A 22,669-nucleotide genomic window follows, 5' to 3' on the forward strand; every position below is an offset into this window, starting at 1 on the left:
CAATGATGTGTGAGAAGGACCACTTAACAAAACTTTTAAGAAGATTCTGAAAATTAGTCGAAACAGTGGTATTACTAAGTTTTATTACTAAGATACATGCAAAGGATTGCCCTTTCACCCAACTTAGAAGGAAATTACAGAGGCAACAGAACATTTCATAAAGACATCTATTGAGGGGACACCTGGGTGTCTCAGTTGGTTAAATATCCGACTTCGGCTCAGGTCCTGATCTCACAGCTCATGAGTTTGAGCCCCGTGTCGGACTCTGTGCTGACAGCTCAGAGTCTGGAGCCTGCTTCAGATTTTTTGTCTTCCTCTCTCTCTGCCCCTCCCCTGCTCATGCTCTGTCTCTCTCTCTCAAAAATAAATGAACATTAAAAAAAATCTGTTGGGGGACCTGGGTTGCTCAGTCAGTTAAGTAAGTGTCTGACTTCAGCTTAGGTCATGACCCCATGGTTTGTGAGTTCGCGCCCTGAGTCAGGCTCTGTGCTAACAACTGAGAGTCTGGAACCTACTTCAGATTCTGTATCTCCCTCTCTCTCTCTGCCCCTCCCAAACTCGCACTCTGTCTGTCTCGGTCTCTCTCTTTTTCTTTCTCTCTCTCTCTCAAAAATAAACACGCATTAAAAAAATATTAAAAAAAGGAAATCTGATGGCACAGAGGATGATCATTATATTGTCAACAGATGGATTAGCAAGACTCAGAAGGTGCAGATTTCACATGTAAAAACAACTTATTTTACAAAGATTTTCCTTTTTATGTAAGCACATATGTGATTAAATGATATTTGTATCTAAATCTAAAGGCAGTTCTTCAGAAAGAATAAAATACAATTCTATGTGATGGGAAATATGGTCATAATTTAATTGGTGACACTTGTTCTCATTTGGGCCATAAAATAATCATGCATCTTACAATTGATGGCATTTTAGATTTGATCTTACATAGTTATTACCTTCTTGGATAACTTTGTGAAGGTATTTTACACACACATACGTGTATATCAATTCTTTTTTATACAGAAGTTACCATGCTTTTAGACTGTTCTGTACTAATCCTTTTGAAACTTTATAACTTTTGGAATCTTTTCCATCTGAGTATATAGAATGCTTCTTGGTTATTATATTAAAAAGCAAACTAAACTGCATACGATTCTGTGTGGATGTACCCTAAGTGTTTCAGTATGCAGTATACATTATTCAGCATATATGTATGAATTTGTACATTGGCAAATATCTGTAGGATAACTTCCTGGAGGTGGACTTGCTGGTTCAAATGGTTACGTGCACTTGTCCTGGGTAACAGAGGTCCTATCAGGGATCAAACCTGTTTCTTCAGAGGGAGTTGTCACATTTTTATCTGAAAAGTAAACAGTGGAATTTCGTTGTAGGTTTAATTTTTATTTCTGTTGCTATGAGTGATACTGCACATTTGTCATACGTCTTGTTGTTTATATTTCCTTTTCTCAGAGCTCTTGTCGTCTCCTTTGCCCATTTTGTCATTGGGCCTTTTTTTCTTACTGGTTTGTTTTGCCTTTCATCATAGAAATTGTAAATCTTGTATCTAATAGTTGTTTGTCTCTTAATGTTATTTATTGTGATTTTTGCTACATACCTTAAAAAATTTTAAATCGGCAAAGTTATCAATCTTTCATGACCTAGGGGAGGGTTTTTACTACTTTGAGGTTATGTGTTTCTCCGTGGTTTTTCTGTGTGTATTTTTCATTGGTAAATTTCACTGAAATCTAGCATACATTCAGATAAGTGTAGTAACAAGTGGGCAGCGTGTTGGATTTTCACAAACACCTATATGGCCAGCACCCAGTTGGAGAAATAGAACTATACACTCCTGTGTCTCCCACCACCTAGAGTCCTCCAGGCATGTCCTCCTGTCCTGACGTTACCACCAGACACTCGTCTTTGTTTATATCTTATGCTTTATCCAAACGAAACCTGACTGTTCCCTCTGTGTCTACTTCTTTATTTTAAATATTATATTTGTGAGCCTTCCCCCTCTTGCAGCCGGTTGCTGTAGTTGGCTCATTCATACTGTTACCTAGTATTCCCTCTGAGGGATAGACTGCACTTATTTATCCATCCTGTTGTTGATGGACAGCTGAGTTGTTTTTGTTTTCGCTGCTCAGAGTGCTGCTCTGAAGATGAGGATATGCGTGTGTTTGCTTTCAGTGGGTACTGCAGAGCTGTTGTCAGAAGTGTTTATACAAGTTTGTATTTCCCCCTACAATGTGAGTGAGTTCCACTGGTTCTTTCGTGGCTAATGTTTGGTATTCTCTTTTTCCTTGTAGCCATTCTGTTGATAAAATGGTTTTATGCTTTTGGTTTGCATTCCCCTCATCACTGTTTGTTTAGCACTTAGTTATGTACTTATTGAATATTTGGGTCTTCTCTTTTATGAATTGCCTGTTCAACTCTTGCTCATTTTTCTCTTGGGTCGTGTGCTCTTTTTCCTCACTGAAGTTCTTTATGTGTTGTGGGCATCAGTTCTTTGCAGATCTGTGTGTTGTAAGTATCCTCCCCCTTGGCTTGCCTTTTGACTCCCTTACTAGTAAGTTTTGGATAGTGTGTTTCAATTTTAATGCAGTAGAGTTTATAACTATTTTCCTTTGTGGTCAGTACTTTCTGTGTCTTAAAAGTTAAGAATTTTTGCCTGTATCAAGGTCAGGAAATATCTTCATATAGTTTATTTTGTCATTTTAAAATATTATATAGTGTAGTTCATAAAATATTCAAAGTCTACTGCAAACTACAAAAAACCATAAACTTGCTATCCATTTTACTCCTCTGGATTAACGTTTTTAGCATAGTTGCTTCAGAATTGTCTCTTAGACATAGGCAAATTCATATCAGTGTATTCAGGGGCACCGGGGGTGGGGCTCATTCGGTTAAGCATCCAACTTTTGGTTTCGGCTCAGGTCATGATCTCACAGTTGGTGAGGTTGAGCCCTGTGTCGGGGTTCTTTCCCTCTCTCTCTGCCCCTGCCCTGCTCTCACTCTCCCTCTGGCCCTCCCCCATTCGTGCTCTCTCTTAAATAAATAAATTTAAAACATAACTGTGTCTTCAGTACAATGAGGTATAATCCTCTAGCTGCCCATCATTCTTGGAGGGTGTCACTCTCCTACTTCCTTTTTCCAAATACAAATACATCATAATACATGGTGGGATTGTTTTAAAAATTTACATAAATCATATATATATTTTTGGCAGTTTCCGTAGATTACCTAAACAGGTGTAGCCGTGTAGATATCAGTTCATTCATTTTAACCTATATATTGTATTTTGTAATATGAATAAACAGTTGTGAATTCATCTTTTATTCATTTATCTTTTTGTATCTTTTTTAAAGATGTTATTATTTACTTGATAATTTTTTTGGACTTTAGGGTTTTATTACAATATTTACTATTATGAATGAGATTGTGAAGAAAATCTTTGGATATGCATTTTGGTGTTAAGAAAATTTTTCTTCCTAAAGAGATGGCGAAGCTTAATTGTTATAAACAGGTCCTGGAGCACAAATAGTTAGGTTCAGTTTCTGATTTCCTCTTGGTGCCCTTGGGCTTTATTTCTTAAGCTTCAGTTCCTTATCGATGAAATGGAGCTAATGATAATATCTACTCATTGAATTAATCCATGTGAAATCCTTAAAAACTGCCTATGAATGTTAATTATTACAATTAGATTTCCGGGACTGTGGTTACTGTGACAAAGAATGAACACCATGTTTGTTTGTTTGTTTCAGTATTTTTATTTATTTGAGAGAGACAGAGCCTGTGGGGGGGAGGGCAGAGAGAGAGGGAGACACAGAATCCGAAGCAGGCTCCAGGCTCTGAGCTCTCAGCACAGAGCCTGATGCGGGGCTCGAACCCACACACTGTGAGATCATGACCTGAACTGAAATCGGATGCTTAACTGACTGGGCCACCCAGGTGCCCTGAGGAATGTGTACCTTTTTAAGTCTGTTGATATATATTGCCAGATCTTGTATGATCATTTACATTGTAATTCTGTATTTATCCCAGAGTATGGCAAATAAAACTTCACTTTATGTTTCTCTAAGAATTGAGGTCACGTAAGTAGAGAGGACCCTCTTAGGAGTAATTTTATATTGGCTGTGAAAGTGGACAGCTTGATTTCAACGGCCATTTTTATAGGTAGCTGTAGAGAATGTTCTAGTTTCAGGGGGCAAACTAGCTGCTTTATTATTCTGTTCTTGGTATTGTCGTGGCTGTCGTTATAGCTGAGTAACAAAGGACAGGACTGTTTGACCTAATAATTACCTCTCTTTATATCCTTTTTTTTTCCTCCAGGGCAAAGAGCAGGAGCATACATTTATCTTCAGGTTGGATCATCCGAAGGCATGCAAACATTTATGGAAATGTGCCGTGGAACACCATGCCTTCTTTCGCCTCCGAGGCCCAGTCCAAAAGAGTTCTCATCGATCAGGATTTATTCGACTAGGATCACGGTTTAGATACAGGTGGATGTCAATATCTGCTTGCCCTATCTTTCATTCTTTCATAAAGCAAACAGTTTAGGCCAACCTCTCATTTTGCAGATGTAGAAGCCAAGGCATAGAGAAACAAAGTGGTTTCTGGTGTTTTCCACTGGCTGGAATAAAAGACAAAGTGAAATTGTTATTGGTTGTAATTTCCTTTTTTCTTTTAAAGTTTATTTTTTTTTAATTTTTTTTTTTTTTTAAGGTTTTTTTAATTTATTTCTAGAGAGAGAGAGAGAGCGTGAGCAGGAGAGGGTCAGAGAGAGAGGGAGTCACAGACTGAAACAGGCTCCAGGCTCTGAGCTGGCAGTCAGCACAGAGCCCGACGCGGGGCTCGAACCCACGAACCGTGAGATCATGACCTGAGCGAAAGTCGGACGCTTAACCGACTAAGCCACCCAGGCGCCCCTAAAGTTTATTTTTATTTATTTTGAGAGCTGCAGAGAGAGGGGGAGACAGAATCCCAAGCAGGCTCCACGCTGACAGCGCCATTGTAATTTTCTGAGTAGACACGAAAACATTATAATGGTATAATGGATTCTGTATCCCTCTTGACATTTACATTTTATATTAATTAATCCTCCACTTAAATTCATATAATAAGAGTTGTAAGGAGTCTCCATCCATTAGCTGAATAGAGAAAGGGTATTGTGCACCGAGTGGAAAATGCATCTGGGTAAGATTTCTGGTCCTTTATAAAACGGAAGTCATTTTTAGAGACTCCTGTGTGTTGGTCATAAATTAGAAATGTTTTGGTTGACCTGGGAACAGGTTATTACGAGTTTTCAGTGTGCCATAAGTGGCACTGTGATTAAAGAGGCAATGGGTACTGTCAGTGTGTGGTAAGGTGATCACATGGGTGGGATTGATGTAAGTAGAGTTCTCCTGTACCTATAGTAAAAGTGAGGAGGCATTTTCTTAACAATTTAAGTGGAAATCAAAGAGAGCGGGAAAATAGTTTTAAATATTTCTGGAAAATTCTTCTGAAAAATGTATCACAATTCAATAATAAGAAGCCTTGAGTTAATTGCACCCTTTGCATGAGGTGAGTGAGAGAGGAGGGGAGAGGAGTTGCATCAGAGGGCGGATGCTCCACTCTTACTCAGCATGAGCTTCGGTAGATGCAGTATACCGAAGGAAAAGACAATATAATTTACAAGTTGCCTGTTTCACACAAGCCGGAAGAGTAGAAGAATGATGTGCTAAAGACAGACGTCAAGCCTGTTAGTAGTAGTTCCTTTCAGATGAAGATCAGAATGGTTCTTTTAAGGTCAGCCTTAATATAGACTTTTTCTCATCTGTGTCTGATTACCGGAGTCCTCAAATTCTCTTATTCTTGTTAATGTGCCTCGTTTATTTTAGTGGGAAAACTGAGTATCAGACCACAAAAACCAATAAAGCAAGGAGATCAACATCCTTTGAAAGAAGACCCAGCAAACGCTACTCTCGACGAACTCTACAAATGAAAGGTGAGACACAGTCCCGTTTCAAAGGACTGTTCTGCCTTGACAGTCCCTCGTGTGCTGCTCCATGGTTTACTTGAAAGGGAGTTAGCTGAACCTTAGGTTTATCCCAGTCAACCAGGGTACCCTTGTTTATTAGCTTTGGTTATGACAGAATCAGTATAAGAAAATAGAAGGAAAACTTGCTTATGTTGTTGCTGAGATTAAACTCAATGTTGATCCCATTTCAGACTCTATTTGGAGTTTGTGTTCAGTTTTTGTTTCTATTAACTGTTTTAGTTCTGTAGAGTAGCGCCTTCCCTCCCTTTTTGACTTCCTGATTTTTGCATTAATAACCTCTCAGGGCGCCTGGTGGCTTGGTCAGTTCAGTGTCTTTTTTTGTTTGTTTATCTTGAGAGAGAGCACGCAGTCAGGGGAAGGACAGAGAAGGGGGTTGAGCATCCCCGGCGGCCCCTGTGCTGTCCGCGTGCAGCCGAATGCTGGGCTGGACTCTGGGCTCAGTCTCACAAACCCTGAAGTTATGACCGAGCTGAAATCAAGATCAGAGGCTTAACTGACCAAGATACCCGGGTGCTCCAAGTGTCTGAGTCTTGATCTCAGTTTAGGTCTTGATCTGAGTCTTGCGTTCAAGCCTGAGCTGGGCTCGATGCTGGATGTGGAGCTTACTTAAAAAAAAAAAAAAAAAAAAATCTCTCAAATGTCTTTAGGAACTTTAAAAAAAACCATTGGTGTACAATGAATACATTTTAAGTAAAAATCATTTCAGGGGCGCCTGTGGCCCAGTTGATAGAGCGTCCAACTCTTGATTTCAGCTCAGGGCATGATCTCACGTTTGTGGGTTTGAACCCCAAGTCCAGCTCTGGACTGGCAGTGCAGAACCTGCCTGGGATTCTCTCTTTCTCTCTCTGCCCCTCCCCACTTGAGCACATGCACATACACGCCTGCTCTCTCTCTCTCTCTCAAAAAAAGTAAACTTAAAAAAATGTTACTTTGTATAGCATTATAATATTAAGATTTTATTATAGTGTTTAAATTTAAATATTAATGTACATTTAAATTAATTTATGGGGGCGCCTGGGTGGCTTAGTCGGTTAAGCGTCCGACTTTCACCTAGGTCATGATCTCGCGGTTCGTGGGTTCGGGCCCCGCATCGGGCTCTGTGCTGACTGCCAGCTCAGAGCCTGGAGCCTGTGTCAGTCTGTGACTCCCTCTCTCTCTGATCCTCCCCTGCTCACGCTGTCTCTCTCTCTCTCTCCTAGAAATAAAATTTAAAAAAAAATAAATAAATAAAAAAAAAATAAATTAATTTATGTACTAAAAAGTCTAATTTTATTTAATTTTTAAAAAAATTTTTAAATATTTTTTATTTATTTCTGAGAGAGAGAGACAGCATGAGCAGGGGAGGGTCAGAGAGAGAGGGAGACACAGAATCTGAAGTAGGCTTCAGGCTCTGAGCTGTCAGCACAGAACCCAGCACGGAACTTGAACCCACAAACCGTGAGATCATGACCTGAGCCGAAGTCAGACGCTTAACCGACTAAGCCACCCAGGCGCCCCAGCTTAATTTTATTAAAAAAAATTTTTTTTTTAATGTTTTATTTCTTTTTGAGAGAGAGAGACCGTGTGAGCAGGGGAGGGTCAGAGGGAGAGGGAGACACAGAATCCGAAGGAGGCTCCAGGCTCTGAGCTAGCTGTCAGCACAGAGCCCGACGTGGGGCTCGAACCCACGAACCCTGTGGGTTCATGAGATCATGACCAGAGCTGAAGTCAGACGCTTAACTGACTGAGCCACCCAGGCGTCCCATAAAAAGCTTAATTTTAAACTAAAACTTGTATTTGGTTTTGAATCTGAGTTTATATCCAAATACAGGTTGAAATTTAAGTGTATCTGATGCTAGGGCCATCCCGGTTGTCCAAAAACATGACTTGATGTTTGACGTAAGAAATTGATTTATAGCCCTAATTTTTGTGTAGTATGGCCATAAAGCAAATAATAGAGCAATTAATGAGGCCACTTTAGTTTGTGAGGGTTTAAAACCCCAAGTTACCTCTCATTTTCTACTAACGATGTTTTGTTGGCACTTAACTCACTCTAGGAGGCTTGCACATGCTTCTGTTGTAAAAGAAAATGGTATTTATTTTATTGCTTTATTTTTAAAACGGAAATAATTGTCGTTACTGATTTTAGTGATGTGAATCCTAGAACATTTTGTCAAATGGGGTTTTTAAATCTATAGTTGGGAAACGTGACTTGGGAAAACAGTCCTGTGCCTGCGGGATTAAGTGTCTCTTGGTTTCAGCTCAGGTCATGATCTCACAGTTCGTGGGTTCAGGCCCTGAGTTGGGCTCCGCACTGATGGCAGGGAGCCTGCTAGGTATTCTGTCTCCGCCCCCCCCCCCGCCCCCTCCCACTGCCTCTGTCTATCTGTCTCTCTCTCTCAAAATAAATAAACCTTAAAAAAATCAGTCCAGATTTACTTTTATGAACAGTGAAGCAGTTTACCATGTAAGTGGAAACTAATGGGATATTTTCTTTTTTCCCCTCTATCAGCAAGTACAGCAAAACCTGAAGAACTCAGGTGAGTAGTGTCTTCCAACTTAGGAGCATGTTTTAGAATTCATGTAGTTGCTGTCATTAATTAACAAATACTTGTTGAAGACCTGTCAGTGTATTAAGTTGTTCCTTAGCATTGGGAATATAGCAGGAACAAATGTGATACCAGATAAAATTGACAAAGAAAAATAAAACAGTTTAGAAATAAAGACCAGGTTGGGAGTGGATATGATATTTGTAACGAGAATGACCTATATTTGTTATTGAACTGTGACTGAGGATGTAAAGATGAATAAATTAGGATTCTTGCACACAGGGAGCTCAAAGAACAAAGTTTTATTTGCAGACGAGCAATTAATCTTATTCCTGGGATAAACCCCACTTGGTCATGGTGTGTAGTTCTTTATGTTACATGTTGCCGGATTTGGTCTAGCATTTTGCCATTAGTGCAGAGCCCGATGCAGGGCTTGAACCTGCAAACCACGAAATCGTGACCTGAGCTGAAATCCGGAGTCAGACTCTCAACCTACTGAGACACCTACGCACCCTTCCTCATTCATTTCTAATTTTAGTAATTTGAGGGGATCCCCCCCTCCGTGGTTAGTTTCGGTAAACGTTTGTCCATTTTGTAGACTGTTTCAAGGAACTAGCTTTCAGTTTTATCAATTCTTCATTTTTCAAGTTTATTGATTTTCTCACTGCTGTATTGTTTCACTTCTTAGGCTTGCTTTAGGTTTAGTTTGCTTTTCTTTTTCTGGTGTCCTCAGATGGGAAATTAGGTTATGTATTTGAGGTCTTTATTCTTTTTTAACATAACATTTATTGCTATCGATTTTCTTCCAAGCAGTGCTTTAATCACATTCTATAAGTTTGGAATATTGTATTTTCATTTTATGTATCTCAAATTATTTTGCTTCTTTTGACTTCTTCTTTGACCCCTTGGTTACTTGGGAATGTGTTCCTTGATTTCCACATATTTGTGAATATCTTAAATATTCCTGTTATTTTGAGTGTGTGTGTGTGAGCGCGCTTTTATTCCACATGGTGAGGTCATACTTTGTATGATGTTGATCCTTACAAAATTTACTGAAACTTGTTTTATGGTTTAGCATATGGCTTATGTCAGAAAATGGTCTGTATGCACTTGAGAAGAATGGATAGTCTTCCATCGTTGAGTGAAATGTTCTATAAATGTCTGTCAGGTTTACTTGTCTTGGTACTGCTCAAGGACTTCTCTACTTCACTGTCGAACTTTTGCCCAATTCTATCCGTTCTTAAGAGTAAGGCTGTGAAGTCTCCTGTTACTGATGCTCAGTTGTTTGTTTCTCTCTTCAGTTTTTTTACTTTGGGGCTTTGGTTAAGTGCATATAGGTTTATAGTTGTTTGACTCTTTTTTTTTTTTTTTTTATTATTTTTATTTATTTCTAGGAGGGAGAGAGAGAGACAGCGTGAGCAGGGGAGGGTCAGAGAGAGAGGGAGATACAGACTCTGAAATAGGCTCCAGGCTCCGAGCTGGCAGTCAGCACAGAGCCCGACGCGGGGCTCGAACCCACAAACCGCGAGATCATGACCTATGCGAAAGTCGGACACTTAACCGACTAAGCCACCCAGGTGCCCCAGTTGTTTGACTCTTTTATTATGATAAAATGTTACTCTTTTTCTCTGGCGGTTTTTTTGTTTTATTTATTTATATTATTGATTTTTAACATGTTCTCAACTTGATTGAAATCATCAGTATCCCAGATGCATTTATCATTTTTAAAAATCAATTTAAGGGGAGCCTGGGGGCCTCAGTCAGTTAAGCATCCAACTTTGGCTCGGGTCATGATCTCATGGTCCATGGATTCAAGCCCCGCGTCGGTATCTGTGCTGACAGCTCAGAGCCTGGAGCCTGCTTCGGATTCTGTGTCTCCCTCCCGCTCTGCCCCTCCCCTGCTTGCTCTCTGTCTCTGTTTCTCAAAATAAAATTAAAAGACATTAAAAAGCAATTTAAAAAATCAATTTAATGCTATCAGAAGGTGAATGTTCAACTTAATCCTATTTGCCTTCACAACACTGTCGTGAGCCTTCATTCCAGGCCACGTAAACAAAGAGTGCCAACACCACGTGGATGGCGACCACCGCAACAATAGCAGCATAAAAATAGCTGTCCCTACTGGACATCCCAAAGGCACCTTCAAAAACATAAGATTGAGTCTAGAAGTACCACCCACTAGCTACCGTGATCAAGAAAGCTGTGAAGAACAGGAGTGGCTTCAGGGTAGATGCTAATGAACTTTCATTTCTGAAGTTGGGCGGTGGCTGCTTTATCAGTGTGCTTCGTGGAGCAGCCGCCCCCCGGCAGGTGCTCGGAGGCAGGCGGTGGCAGGGTCCGCTCCGCTGAAGGCCCACGGGGGCAGGCGCGCCGCAAGTGCCCTCTACTAATTCTTTTGTTTTGAAGTTTGATACACGTATTGGCAGTCCACTTCTCTTCTGCTTGCTTTTCTCTTTCTTTATTCTTATTCTTTTTGTTTTTTAAATGTGTGATTTTATTTTTAAATTTTTGATTACTTTTTGAGAGAGGGAGAGAGAGAGAGTGCACGCGTGCATGAGTCGGGGACGGGCAGAGGGCTAGGGAGAGAGACTCTGAAGCAGGCTTCACACCCAGCTTGGAGCCCAGCCGCTGCAGGGCTCAGTCCTATGATCATGAGCTCATGACCTGAGCCAAAGTCAAGAATTAGAATCTGAGCCGACTGAGCCACCCACAGGGACCCCACTTCTCGTTGCTTTTCCCTGGTATATTATTTTTTTATCAAATTTGGGAAGTTCTCAGCCGTTATGTCTTTAAATTATCTTTTTGTTCCTTTCTTTACTCTTCTTCTGGGACTACCCTTCTGGGACTCCTGTCACAAGCATGTTGCTAAGCTGGATGGTGTCCCACAGGTATTGGAGTCTCTCTTCATTTTTCTTCTTTCTTTTTCTTTCTCTTACTCAGACTAGATATCTCAGTTGACCTGTCTTCAAGTCATGAATTCTCCATCCTGCTCAGACCTGGTGTGATGTCCTTTCAGTGAATTTCTTAATTTCAGTTCATTTCAACTCAATTTCTATTTGATTCTAATTTACAAATTCTCTGTATTATGGTATTATCTTCTTTTTATAAGTTTTACAATACTTTTTTTAAAAAGGTGTGTTTATTTTTGAGAGAGAGAGAGCACACACACTTGAGTGGGTGAGGGCCAGAGGATCTGTAGCAGGCTCTGTGCTGACAACAGCCCAATAGGGGACTCAAACTCATGAACCATGAGATCATAACCTGAGCCAAAGTCAGATACTTAACCACTGAGCCACCCAGGCGCCTCAAGTGATATTTTCTTTTTATGGAGACAGTGTTCCCATGCTTCTTCAGATTTGTGTTTTTGTTCCTGAACATCTTTAAAATAGCGGTTTTAAGGTCTAGATGACCCAGAGAGAGTTCTGTCTCCTTGGCTGCACTCACGTGAAGTAAAGCTTCCACCGCACTGAACTTGGAGGGAATGGGGAAGGGCAGCAAACTGTGGTTCAAATGCCAGACTCAGCTCTGAGATTTAATAGATTTCCTTGAATGGATGGCTTGTTCACTGATACATGCCTTTTAATGATTGTTTTTTAAATAATTTTCACCAGCTAAGTTTTGTTTCACCGGGGAGAGGGTCCTCAAACCACCATTCCAGAAGTCCTACTTTTGATGTCTCAATTTTAATAGTGTATATTACAGTGTATAGTTTCATATGATGCTTCTTAACCATTGGTATGTACCAGTCTTCTGGGCTGTCTCAGATTCAGGACACACTTGTAAATCTAGTGAACTCTTTTGAACTTGTCTACTCTTATATGGCAGATGTGTGACTAAGGCTTCTTTAAAAGTAGAAATTGTTGGGGCCCTTGGGTGGCTCAGTCGGTTAAGTGCCCGACTTCAGCTCAGGTCATGCTCTCACAGTTCATGGGTTCGAGCCCGGTGTGGGGTTCTGTGCTGACAGCTCAGAGCCTGGAGCCTGTTACAGATTCTGTACCTCCCTCTCTCTCTGACCCTCCCCTGCTCACACTGTCTCCCTCTCAGAAATAAATAAAAAACATTAAAAAAAATTTAAAAGTAGAAATTGTTGCTGGGTGCCAAGTATGGCCACCCTCTCCTTGAGATGTCCTTTTCAGTTTTTCCTCTCCCATCCACACTTAGCAAGCCATTAGAGTCAGGCTGATGAATGATTCAGCACAAAAATACTCTGCTTCTTGAATAAGGACTCTTGATGTTTCTTTAGCTGTCAGTAGACTATTAAAAATAAAGAAATGAATAGAGTAAGGAAGTGAGTGATTTTCTCTATTGTGAAATTTTAATTAGGTAAAAAAATTTCTTTGCCTTTCCTGAGTTGCACTTTTATTTTCATTGTAGTTATTTATAAGCTACACTTTTAAGAAAAATGGTGGAGCGATGTTAGAGGTATCCTGTACTCTTTGAACTATTTTATTTGTTTTTTGTTTAATGGATCATGTCGTGCTTCCCTGAGAAAGAGGCTAGTACAGAATATTAGAGCTTCAAATAAAGAAGATAACCTGGTGAATTTAGCAGAAATGTAAACAAAGTATTCAAGCAATAATATGTAGTTGAAACTTAAGGTGTTTATTTGTAAGAATTTATCCTTTTTTAAGTTTTTTTTTAAATAATACGTTTCTGACCAAAAACCTTGAGTATGGCTCTGTAATCTCTTTCCTAGAATTAAGATTCATTTAACTTTAATAACAAAATTTTCTTTTCATTTCTTTTTTTTTTTATTTTATTTTTTTAATGTTTTATTTATTTCTAGGAGAGAGATAGAGACAGCATGAGCAGGGGAGGGTCAGAGAGAGAGGGAATCACAGACTCTGAAACAGGCTCCAGGCTCTGAGCTGGCAGTCAGCACAGAGCCCGACGCGGGGCTCGAACCCACGAACCGCGAGATCANAAACAGGCTCCAGGCTCTGAGCTGGCAGTCAGCACAGAGCCCGACGCGGGGCTCGAACCCACGAACCGCGAGATCATGACCCAAGCGAAAGTCGGACGCTTAACCGACTAAGCCACCCAGGCGCCCCTCTTTTCATTTCTTGAATAATGCTTTTGGCTCTGGAAAATGCAGCACAAATGGGGTATTTAAACAATGATACTTTATTTTTATTATTTTTTGTAATGAGCTTTCAGAAATGAGGTGTAGAGGGAGACCCAGCTCTCTTGAAGGTTATTTACCCCTTTCCCTAACACCGCTCGAGAGGACCTGAGTTGGGACTGGCATGAATGCCCTTTCATTCTTGCCCTTGTAGTCCTGTTTGCAGGCACAGTTTTGCTCCAGGGAACCATGGAAAACAGGACTGTTTGAAAAAGCACAGCTATTTGACCTAAAACGCTTCTTGACCTTGTACTGTGCCTATTTGAGTAACAGGTTTTTAAATTGGCTGATGTCAGTCGTTTTCCTTGTACTATTTTATCTTCTAACTAGTCCCCGTGAACCTTGACTAATAGAGAGTATCCTAGGAAGAGGTGACATTTTAAAGGATAGTTCACATTGCAGTGATTGGTACTTTTTGTACACGCTTAGCAGACAGAATCTTGAAAACGGAAAAGAGAGGAAAAGAAGAAATGGTGGAGGAGACGATGAATTGAGTGTATAGGAGGAAAAGGGGTCAGTTATTGTAGGTGTTCCTTTGTTTGAAAGGGGGAGCTTAGGGTAGGTCGGTAATGAGAAATGTTTTACTTTTATATTAGCGGAAGTGAAAGAATGTCATTACAAGAAAACAGTGCTTTCCACATTTCAAATTTCTGAAAACAGGGAGCTCTGATCCAGTTAAGCTCACTTATTAGAAGTACTTTTTTTCATGTTATGATTCATCTTTTATTCATCACCTGCTGGAGTTATTCTCAGTTAAAGGAAAAGCTTCAAAGGGTAACCAAGGGGATCATCTAGCCAAGCAGATTTAATGAGATTTCATACTATTTGGGATTATGGTTACATAAACCAGCATAATGTGTTCTGGGAACATTGATATTAGTCAAAAGAAACCGTGTCTGACAGGTATATACTTTACAGTTGTCTTGACAACAGTTACACACTAACTAGTATTTTTTTTTAAGCCTTTTTTTAGGGTCAGTGTTACTTGTGTTTGGCTAATATTAATGCACTTAACCCTCCTGTAACAGTTTCATGCCAATGAAGAACCTGAAGTTTAGAGAGCAGAACTGGTGGTAGTGGAAAGCTTTTGTGCCAGAATTTGAACCCACTCAGGGCTAGTGAAAGTTCTGGTGACTCAACTTGTAACAGAGATGTAGGTAATAAAATGATAAGATATAAAATGGGTTCATTTTCATTACCTAGTCTTTTAGCAAGGCCTCTTCATTCTTGAGTTCTTTCTTAATTGGTTGTCTTTCATCAGATAGGTTTTGTTTAACTCTCACCCCTTTTAAGAAAGACTCTTAAAGAACAAAAACAAGAAAGAAGGAAGGACAGAAGGAAGAAAGAGAGAGAAAGAAAAGGAAAAGAGAGAAAGGAAAGAAAAGTTCTTAGATGTTGTATTAAAAGTTTGGTTTGAGAAGATTTGCCTGTTTCCTTTTACTAGAATGACATCTTGGCTGGGTATAATATTCTTGAGTATTGGTATGGAGAAGTCTGTGCAAGCCAGATACTGACAGTGATTTCCTTGTAATTTTCCTTGGGTACCATAAGTATTCTTTCCTTATCCTTGAAAGTCAGTAATTTGATAGTGAGGGGTTGAATGCATTTAATTCTCTATCTCATTTTCCTGGAACATAATGCTCTCATTAAATCTGTAGATTATTTTGTCACTTTCAAGGAATCTTATATATGTACATAAACATATAATTTTGAATGGATTTTTCAGTTACTTTTGTTGAATTCTTTACTTGAGGATGCAAGTATGCTTAGGTTAGAGAAAGTCTCAAGTCAGTAAACTCTTTTTTCCCTTTCTTTTGCTGTGTTAATATGTCATCTTTGAGTTATTTCATTGAATATATTTTTTTAAAGCTGTTCTGAGGTTTGTTTTTGTTTATTTTGTCATAGATTGAGTTTTTTAAGTGCTTTTGGTGGGGGGAAGGAAGGAGGAGGGAAATGGGTACAGCCTAAACTAAAAATTTAAAAACCTATTTATAAGTCATTTGGAGTGGAAAGTATACAGAAAGGTTTCTAATTTTAAGTTTGTACTAAGGCCTTTTGAGTTATAAAATGCTGAGCTGTTGCTGACACTGGAAAATCTTGTGAGAGGGTAGGAATATACAAAAGAAGTGACACAGGTAGGTTTATGTGGATGTTTGTGCTTAATGCCTTGAGTTTAAGGAATCTTCCGTGCTGCTTTTCATTTTGCTGTCTTTGACGGATCCTGTCCAAAGAATAAGGTTGGTAGTGAACTACACATTTAAAGCACAGTTAGAATGCAGGTGTATAAAAATCTCAAATGAGCAGATCATAGCAAAACAGATGTTTGTCTATGAAAGCAAACTCTTTCTGGGCGTCTTACATTCTTAGTTTTGGTACCAACAGTACTTTTTCTTAATATGCAACAAAATAATCAATGTCTTTAAAAAGTAAAGCTACTTTAATTAGTATATGTATTATCTTACAATGTGAAGCCCTAGAATTTTGTATATGGTTTTTTAATAGATGCTTTTCCCCATTACAGTGTTCACAATAATGTTTCAACTCAGAGTAATGGCTCCCAACAGGTAAGATTTCAGCTTCAAAAGAACACTGTACTTAATTATGACACACAGTGGTGGTATTAACTAAATTTTCACAGTGGCATAACTTCAGCAGAGTTTTGTGTGTTTTTCTTATCTGTAAAGTGGCTCAATATATGAAACCCTCTGTTATTTTATTATCTATGATGTTATAAATAGAACAGGTATTCTATAGAACATTTTCTGTTCCTGTAAATCCTATAAAATAAATAAGACGGTGATAGATTATCATTTATCGCTAAGGTTGAATATAACATTCAGGCATTTGTTTACACTGCGTTTGTTCAGTATGTAGATAGTATTCCATTTTAATGTTCTGTTTATTTGTGATGAAGTGTTTTATAAGTAAAATAAATGATTTTTATCATTTCTGTCCAAAGGGTTGGGCTGTGAGATCCACCCTGCCTGTGGCTTCTTCTGTTCCCTCTGGTCCTGTGCTGGCAGAGATAGAGAATCTTCCAGTGAATCCTGGGACAGACCAGCATGACAGGAAATGGTTTGTTAACTCCTTAAACAAGCATAAAATGTTACTTGCTTAATGTATTCTAAATTCTCAGCCCATAATCCTAGAGTACGTGAAATATGATTGGAAGCAAATTATTCATATTTGTAAGCTGAACCGAAACACACTATTGAACAGGCAGATTGGGATTGGGGAAATAAGGGATATAAATGAAGAATGGAATGCAGTTACTTAATTGAAGAACATCGGTCAGCTCTCCTTATTTTGGTTAGTATGACTGGGAGAGTGGTGGGTGGTTCTCTGTGTAAAAGGGCTTCAGTGCTAGTCAGAACCTTTATACAGATCCGTAAAGAAAATATGTTCTTTATATGTTATTCCACACGACCTAACGCTACTGCTTTGGATGAGTTTTTTCGTTAAAGACTGAAGGTAAAGCCAAACGGGAAACATGATTCTTATCTAATAAAGCATGAACTACTCCATTTTGGGGGGTTGGAGAGATAATCTGATGACAGAGAAGATCTTTCATTTGCTTAGAGTCCCAGGGTCTGTTTTTAGATTCATGCACAAATATGAATACTTTGTGGCTTATTGGAGTGTAATCAGCAGGGTGCATTCTTTCCCGAATAAACATATGTGGCTTGGAGGGCTCCCCGCGAATTGCTTGATTGAGTGATCATGTTGGTTGCATCTTTTCAGGTTGTATGTCTGTGAAATGAACTTTGATAATTCATAGGATTTTTCTCTCTTTTTCTCTTGCTCTTAGTTTGTTTATACCTGAAATCTAATGAGTTTCTGTGGTGATCTCAAGGTTTGGGGCAGCTTTCTATGCAACCGGTTCTTCCTTCATGGTGGTGGGTCAACAGTGGCTGGTGATTATTTTCAGTCTTTGCTATGTAATTGTTTTTCACTGTTGTTTTGGCTTCACTAACTTGCAAGGTGCTTTTGCTCCTCATGGTTGGGCATATGTTTACTTCAGTTCCAAGTCACTTGATTAGTTTCTGTGATTGAGGGAATCCTCCCCCCTCCCTCCCCCCCTTTTTCCCTTTTCCTTTTGCCTGAGTGTGGTAGGGATACTTTGTGTGTGTGTGCATGTGGACACACGCTTCAAGTGTAGACAATGAGGTTTCTAAATGTCAGATTTTAGTCTTTATATTTTTAAACCATTAGAAATAGTTTTCTTCAATTTTTTACTGAACACACAGCTCCACTAAGCAGCTATGTTTCATTGCCTTGATATTAGCACCAAGTCCTGGAGGCAAGGAAAGCAGCACTGAGACTTCAGCTATAGAAGAACTGCCTTAATACAAGCTTACCTTTTATACTAATATGGGATGAGAGTTTTTGGGTTTTTTTGCATACTATATGATGACACTAAATCTATATTGAGTTTTCTAATTTTAATGGGCACATACTTAAATCTGTTTAATTGATTCATTAGGCACTAAGTTCCTTTGACATAACCTTTAGAAGTAGACAATCCTGAACCTGAAGAGTATTGAATTTCAAGGAACATGAAAATGTGAAGCTGTGTGTCCTTCCTTTACTTACTCACGCTGAGACCTCCTTTGCTGAAACGGAGCAAAATGACCCTGAAAAGTTAATGAGCCTCAGCGAACGTCAGCCTTGGCGCGGGGCCGAGCACGCAGGCGCTCTGTCTTGGAGCCAGTGGGTTCCCCAGCCTGAACTTACAGTGCATTTTCTATTTTACTTTTTGTTTCTGCATGCTTTGTTTGTTATTAATGCTTTTAAATGAAAATAAAACAGTCCTCCTTTAGAAAGTGATAAGTTAATAAAATTTGGAAATGCTCCCTAGATTTGAACAATTGGACAGAATAACAGACTATAATCAAGTAGATCAGTTTTAACCATTTTAATCTAAACCTACGTCACGTTCAGTTCTTCAGCTTTCTCTTGCTAGTATGTTCTACATGGTACCGTTATTTCCATAAATAATTTGATAGTAGTGTAGATATTCAGAGTCCGATATTTAGAGTATCACCTTTTGAGAAACAATTATTATATTTTAAACCCATTAAACCATTTATAAACCACAGCAAAAACAGAATTGAATATTTGGGAAATCTTGCATATATTGGGGAGACCATAACCCTAACTTAATGTCTTATATTTTAAAAAATTTTTAATGTTTTATTTATTTCTAAGAGACAGAGACAGTGAGAGCAGGAGAGGGTCAGAGAGAGAGGGAGATACTGAATCTGAAGCAAGCTCTAGGCTCTGAGCTGTCAGCACAGAGCCCGACGCAGGGCTCAAACCCACAAGCTGTGAGATCATGACCTGAGCCAAAGTCGACTGCCCAGCCACCTGAGCCACCCAGACGCTGTATATTGAGGGTGATGAATTTTATGGGATGGATTTGCTGAACAAATTGTATATCAGTTGCAGAAAAAGATGATTTTATTGAATAAAACCATTCAAGTTTGTCCTGAAAAATCTGAAATGTAGCTCATTTCTTTTCAATTTCCCTAAGGAAAAAAGGTGAAGATTTATGTTTTAGTTGAGTTAGGAAAGTGTCATATTTAAAAATCTATCTTTAGACCCCTTTTATAATTGGGGTGATTTTTTTTTTCTTTGTAATTATCTTAAATACATGCTGCCCTTTTTGCTGTGTTGCAAAACCTTGATCTACTGAACCGTGACCAATGTTTTCTTTCTACTGGAGGACTCTGGTTATTTGTAACCAGGAGCTGCTTGTATGCATGCTTCATCCTCATAGTTCTGTAGGTCTGTTCTACGGCCCTGTGCGATAAGGGGTTTCTTAACATACTAAACAGCTCCTTGGAGGGGCTTTATAGTCTCCTCACATTATCTGTACCTGTTGAATTTCATTCTGAGGTCCTGTGAACCTTGATTATAGAAGGAATAGTGATTCTCCATTGTGAATTGGAAACACTGATGTAAAATTACACGGCCTCTGAAGGTAGTTGTGGAGTTTTGTTTCCTGGATTTCAGTTTTGTGAAATCACTTAATTTGGGGAATAATGTTCACAGTTGCCCTTTTCTGTATGTGCCTTTGTCCATAATTTAGAATTGTCCTTTTGTTTTATCATTTTTTGTAATGTTTATTTATTTATTTTGAGGTGGGGCTGGGAGAGAATGTAAGCATGAGCAGGGCAGGGGCCGAGAGAAAGGGAGAGAGAGTCCCAGGCAGGCTTCTCATTGTCCGTGCAGACCCCAACGCAGGGCTCCATCTTGCGAACTGTGAGCTCGTGACCTTAGCCAAAATCAAGAGTTGGATGCTTAACTGGCTAAGCCAACCAGGCGCCCCAGATTGTCCTGTTAAATATTTGAATTAAGTCAGTTATAGATATTTTTTCCTTTTCATTAGAACTTCAAACAGTGTTTCTACCTTTGATTTTGGTACCAGCATCAGGGACGGATAGAATGTTTTGCTCTTTGTGAAATTTCCTCTTTATTAACTCTGATTACTTATTCATATTCCCTGTTGAGCTTTTCTACCACATGTAACTTTGTTGATTCTCTCCCCCACCCCACCCCCTTTATTCTTGAATGTCATTGCATGTAATGGATGTCAATAACTACTCACAGCTGGTGCATGCCGGTCACACTGCCTTTCTCTTTTGTTACCTCTTACACATTCATTTTCTCCTGTTCCTGTAGACTAACTGTGCTCCCCTCCCACTCCCCAACCATCCAGGCTCTCTGCTGCCGGTGACTGCTGTCAACGTGGTGGAAACCAGTGGAACACAAGGGCCTTGTCCCCACCCCAGCCTGCACATAGAAACTACACTGACTTTGTCCATGAGCACAATGTGAAGAATACAGGAGTCCATCCTGATGTTCATTTTCCCGGCCGTGCAGCCATGACTGAGATATGAGTGTTAAGCCTGTTAGATACTGGAACTCTTTATCATGCGCGTTGACGGTATACATTTTCTAACATAGAGGGTGGGTCACGTGAGGAGAATCTGGGAGACCTCCCATTGAGTCACTAGAGGTAGCGTTGGTTGCGATTGAATAACTCTGTGCCAGGGACGTGATGTTAAGAAGCTGTGTACCATCAGCGATAGCGACAGATGTTTTTGTGTTGAAAGGGTATGTGTATCATCATTTTGGAAAGATTTCTCATGATTTGAACATGTGAGTACGTCACTCAGAAGATGTCTCAGGAGAAGGTTTGTGTTTGTGTAGAAGCTGCCTATTGTCATCCTCCCCAAGCCATCCAGATATTGAGGTTAAAAGAATCGGACGAAGAATCCTTCCTATACTGGGAAGGAAGCGTATCCAGGCTCGGTGTTTCAGCCTTTGGCGATACTTTGATAAAACTACTTTTCTGTGCCATTGTTAATACTTCTGCAGTGACCCATGCCTTAATTTCAGTTAAGTGCCTAAGATTCTGTAATTGTAATTAATGTGATTCTTAATTAAAAGCACTTTTAGTTTTTAACAAATGCAAGTATTTTAATTTGCCAAAAGGTCTAGAGGTCACATTAATAAGGTGATTCCCATAGAGAGATAAATCTGAATGGCTACTTTTGCACAATTAACTGGTTAACCAGTGGTTAACTGAATTTTGTCACATTACTGCTGAATGGTTGTACACAATGGAAAATGTATTCACTTTTTTCTTTTCATTTTTCTCCTTTCTTTTTCATCTTATGCATCTGATAGCTTTCCCAGGTTTTCAGCAGCCTTATAATCTGGTCTCGTATGACCTTTAAAATAAAATTCTAAGGCCAAAACCATACCACTTTCAAATGGATTGGATATATTACTATTTTTCGTCCTTCATGAATGAGTGTATTTATCCAAGCTCTTTGATTTAATTCTTAGAGGCAGATTACCTGAAAAAAGTACATTTCTAATGTAATGAGAATTGATGTAAGAGAAGCCTTTTCTATAGTTCTTAGAAATTTTAACAGTTTCCAAACCTTAAAACTACATATATAGTTATTTGAAGATATTTTATAGTCTAGAATTCCTAATATTTCAAGATAAGGAAGCTTTATTATAAACAACTCCCCCCCCCGATATATCATCCTGTTTACCTCCAAAGTCCTTATTTCTCTCCGCTGGACAAACACATGGGTTTCAGAGGGCCTTATTATTGGACTGTTGGTTGTCAATAGGAAATATAAGTAAGCAAAGTTAAATAAGACATAGGAATGAAATCTATAAACAAGTTTCAATCTGTGAGTTTATCACAATCATTTTTTTTTTTTACAAATAGTTTATTGTCAAGTTGGTTTCCATATAACACTCAGTGCTCATCCCCATATCACAATCATTTTAAGAAGACAGAAGCTCAAAGTATTCTTTAGCACATCCTGTAAACCTGTAAATATGCACAGATCCATACCTTAAATAGCCTAGCTCCCTCCCTAAATCTATCGTCATAAAGCATGCTTAAAAATGATCACTAACGTATGTCCCTCATAGTTGTTTTAGTCTTTACATAGCTCCGATTATAATTGTTAGGCATTGTTGATGGTGAGTATTTTTCTTTAAAACAGCAAACTTGAATTATAACATTTTAAGCACAAAACGCTGGTTGTGGAAAAGATTTCATGGGTGTGACTATGATTAAGAACCTCCTATTTCTTTAGAAGTTTTTTTTTTAATTTGTTTTTAGTGTTTGTTTATTTTTGAGAGAAAGACAGAGACAGAGCATGAGTGGAGGAAGGGCAGAGAGAGAGGGAGACACAGAATCCGAAGCAGGCTCCAGGCTCCGGGCTGGCAGCACAGAGCCTGATGCGGGGCTCGAACTCATGAACTGTGAGATCATTACCTGAGCTGAAGTCAGATGCTTAACCAACTCAGCCACCCAGTCGCCCCAAGAACCTGCTATTTCTATAATAGAAACCAAAGAAGTGTACAGAAGCCAAAGAAATAATAATAATAAAGCCTTTCAGGCCTTTTTGTAAATCCCAAAGTTTGACTTTTCGTACTTCAAAT

The 22,669-nt window shown here is 39.1% G+C and overlaps 1 protein-coding gene across 2 annotated transcripts in view; it reads left to right on the forward strand.

The window, feature by feature from the left end:
* The window catches only part of EPB41L5 (erythrocyte membrane protein band 4.1 like 5), a 125,906-nt gene that overhangs the window by 41,467 nt on the left and 61,770 nt on the right, over positions 1–22,669 (forward strand). Inside the window, exons 12-17 of one of the 2 annotated variants that reach the window (XM_039234880.1) lie at positions 4,330–4,499; positions 5,880–5,986; positions 8,532–8,559; positions 16,212–16,254; positions 16,650–16,765; positions 20,412–21,165. In XM_039234880.1, coding sequence (XP_039090811.1) covers positions 4,330–4,499; positions 5,880–5,986; positions 8,532–8,559; positions 16,212–16,254; positions 16,650–16,765; positions 20,412–20,592 — 645 coding nt within the window. In that variant the 3' untranslated portion in view covers positions 20,593–21,165. Of the gene's footprint in view, positions 1–4,329; positions 4,500–5,879; positions 5,987–8,531; positions 8,560–16,211; positions 16,255–16,649; positions 16,766–20,411; positions 21,166–22,669 lie in introns of those variants that run through there. The other variant, XM_039234879.1, reaches the window with a different exon arrangement.

The sequence above is a fragment of the Hyaena hyaena genome, unplaced genomic scaffold, assembly GCF_003009895.1.
Source record: "Hyaena hyaena isolate Hyena2069 unplaced genomic scaffold, ASM300989v1 scaffold_91, whole genome shotgun sequence".
NCBI classification, from domain to species: domain Eukaryota; kingdom Metazoa; phylum Chordata; class Mammalia; order Carnivora; family Hyaenidae; genus Hyaena; species Hyaena hyaena.